The sequence below is a fragment of the Aulonocara sp. 'chitande type north' Nkhata Bay genome, linkage group LG19 (assembly GCF_057382095.1).
Source record: "Aulonocara sp. 'chitande type north' Nkhata Bay isolate Kocher_YH1m ecotype deep benthic linkage group LG19, A_spYH_male_GT1.1, whole genome shotgun sequence".
Lineage (NCBI taxonomy): Eukaryota > Metazoa > Chordata > Actinopteri > Cichliformes > Cichlidae > Aulonocara > Aulonocara sp. 'chitande type north' Nkhata Bay.
The window spans coordinates 1,789,296-1,792,419 of record NC_141362.1 but is presented as its reverse complement, the minus strand read 5'-3'; the positions used below and the strand labels follow the sequence as shown (position 1 = coordinate 1,792,419).

The window sequence follows — 3,124 nt, the reverse complement described above, 5'->3', positions numbered from 1 at the left end:
TCAACGTGACTGAGCACTGGTGGCACACTTTGATCTGACAAAGGCGATGAGGGCTGAGTTATTGGCTGGGGGGAGGGTTGCCCCTGTGAAACACTCTCCCCCCCCGAAGTTTCCCTGCCTCCTGCCAGCTGCTCTCGTCTCCCTGACAACGCCAGTTTCATCTGGATCCGCAGGCTGAGTTACTGGATGTTGGTCGGGAGACAGCGTTTGAGGAAGCTCCGGAGCCATCCTGGGAGAGTGTCGAGCTCCCTGAAAATCAGTGGAACAGTTAGGGCACGTACGAGATGTAACACCAGGCATGGCACATTTGAAACAGCGGGGTCCTCCCTCAGCTCTGTTTTTCAGCTGAGCTCGGGAAGGCTGTGAAAGGCTGGTGCCAAGAACAGAATGCAGCTCATGGGCACGCAGCACTAGATCAATTTCTGACCTTACAGGCGTTCCATACAGTGCTACTCTGTACTTCTCCACTGCGTGTTTACAGATGAGCTCAATTTGCTCCAGTTCAGATGGTGGGTTCCTCAGTCTCCTAAATTCACTGAGCATATGGGCAACAAACGTTGGCAGAGGCTCTTCGGGGTGCTGGAAACGGTCCAGGATGCCTCTCAAAATCTGCTCCTGGTTGTCAGCAGGCAAGAAGACAGTTCTGAAAAGTTCACAAAACTTAGCCCATGTAGATACATGAGGAATGAGCACATTAAACCACTTTCTTGGTTCCTTAGCTAGGAAGTGTGGTAGCTCTCTGAGGATTTGGGCGTCTGTTAGGTCTAAGGAGGTTTTGTAAGCATTAACAGACTGTAGCCATTCTTCTGGGTGAAGACTGCCATCATTAGCGAACACATTGGGCTCCAATTTAGCTTGATGCAATGCCGCAGCAAGGACTCTGGTTGTATTAATTAGCTCCAGCGAATCTGACTGGGATTGGGACAAGGCCCTGGCGGACTGCGTGGGGCCAGGTGCTGAGATAGATCGCTCCGTTTCCCTGGTTGGTAGGCCTGGCACATATGGAGTAGAGGAGGCCTGAGGAAAAGGGTGAGTAATCTGGGCAGCTGGTATTTTTGGGACTGGTCTTTTTTGTTGAGTCCACTGCTCCAAAATATTCCTCTGGAGGTCCAAAGAGTCATGAAGGCACTGCTGAAGCATATCAACCTCTGCTTGCAGACTTTGCACTTTATGCCCAAGGTCAGCAGTACTATGTCTGGCAGTAAGTCGGTTAGGGTGTAACATAAAGTCTATATCATCACACATGTCAGTCAAGTCAGGATGAGTAGCCATAATACACACTTATCAAAAACCCAAATCTATATAAGGTAGCAGTTGTGCTGAAATCAACTTCAGTTCTGGTCACACAAAAATATACAAAACATGTGAATTCTGAAGTTTAGCTTCAAATGTTTTATCTGACTTTGAAACGTGGAGGTAGAAGGAGTAAACACCCCGGATCAAAAGCATTTAGGTGTAAAATAGATCCAAACTTACGAGTAACTGTGTATGAGTAACACCTTTTCAAGTCAAATGCACTTAAAACAGCATCTCAATAAGAACAGTTAAGTCAGTGAGAATCAATAGTAAATCAGTTTGAAATATAGACAGCGTTTTTTTTTTTTGTTTCTTTCTTTGCTTTTGTTTTTTTTATATATATACACTCACAACATCAGTACAGTGATTTTCCAGTCGACTCCAAACTTGTCCAGTCCTGACACGGCATAGAGGTTTGTCCCGTGGAAAAGTTCCCACTTGCAGAGACCGTGCAGATGAAGCAAAGTCTGCAGCGTGAGCTCGGCTGGTGAAGGGGAGAGAAAAACCCCGGTGCGCTTCACTCCGCATACATGCACTTCAGAAACTATGAAGAAGCGGCATCCGTCTCGCGTCCAAGTAGCGTGAATCCACGTTAATCCAAAGATGTCGCAGTAGAGGCGTTCAGCAGATAACGATAAGACATCCCGAAAACAGCGCTGCGGCGGCTTCGCTCGTTGCCGTGGAAACACACCTCCGTGATCCAGTGAATCGGTGATCTTCCCGACGTCCGCGTCGAGGCCAGCCTGGTCTGTTTCCGCGAAGTATGGCAGACTACTACTAGATCTACTTTGCCGTGATGTACCTTTTAATGTATCAATCATCAGCTGCTCGAAGATACTGCATACTGAGGTCCAGGAGAAGATGTTCGGGCGCCATTTTGTAACATTGGGTTGTGTTGCGTGGTTGAGAGGAGGCGGTAAAACACCTAGCAGGCTAGTCGGAAGAACACCCACCCCCGCTGGTATTGGTAATCCACGGTGGTTCTTTAATACGCCTTCTTCAACAACCATATAAAAGTCCGGCTGAACGGCTGCGGCTCAACAACATAACGCCCAGCGTCCACACAACCCAAGCGTTGCAAACAAAACAAAACAAAAGGTTTGGAGAAGAAAACATAAATCCGTCCCTCGTTAAGCACAAGTGTGCAGGCACGTGTCCTCATAACACGAGAGAGAGAGCAGTGGCACAAACTGATGACACCATCAACCCTCGACTTGGGTGTCTTAAAGAGACACCTAACCAGATAGGGTTAGGGGGTTAGGGTTAGGGGACTGAGCCTGCCACCTCTGTGAGGCAGGAAATGCACGGGCCATCCCTCCCGAAGGAAACCCACCCTGCTGGTTGTCACGATTACGGGAAAGCCTCTGCCTTTTTCCGTATCGGACGACGGTCCAATCTGCTGAGGCCATCCGGTCCTCAGTCTTTGGCTAATGTTTGCGTTTGTGTTGTTGTGTTGTATGTTTTGTATATTGTTGTAGTTCTTGTGATGTGGGTTCGCCTTTTTTATCTAAATAATTATAACTCTTAAGTGAGCTTTTATGAGGCGAGATACAAATGAAGAAAATGAAAGGGAAAAAAAGGAAAAAGAATAAAGAAAAATTAAAACAAAAGCTTTATTTAATTAATTAAAAACGTTCAAAAAATAGTGTGCCGTACGTGCAACGTTTCGACCCCTCAAGGGTCTTCTTCAGGCACTTGGCACACAAAAAAACTGCTGCGAAAATGTGGCTGTAATGCACAGTGCTGCGGCTGGTAAGAGATGTTCACTCGTCAATGCTCCAAATCCGAATGAACCCCTGGCTGACTCCACCTCCCTTCATACCCTTCT

General features: G+C 47.2%; 1 protein-coding gene across 1 annotated transcript; it reads right to left on the bottom strand.

Moving 5' to 3' along the window:
• Window positions 1-1,269, bottom strand: LOC147306282 (uncharacterized). The gene has a single exon (XM_086275849.1). It carries the CDS (start codon window positions 1,243-1,245, stop codon window positions 1-3), a length of 1,245 nt encoding a protein of 414 aa, XP_086131975.1. The 5' UTR covers window positions 1,246-1,269.
• Window positions 1,270-3,124: the final 1,855 nt, after the last annotated feature.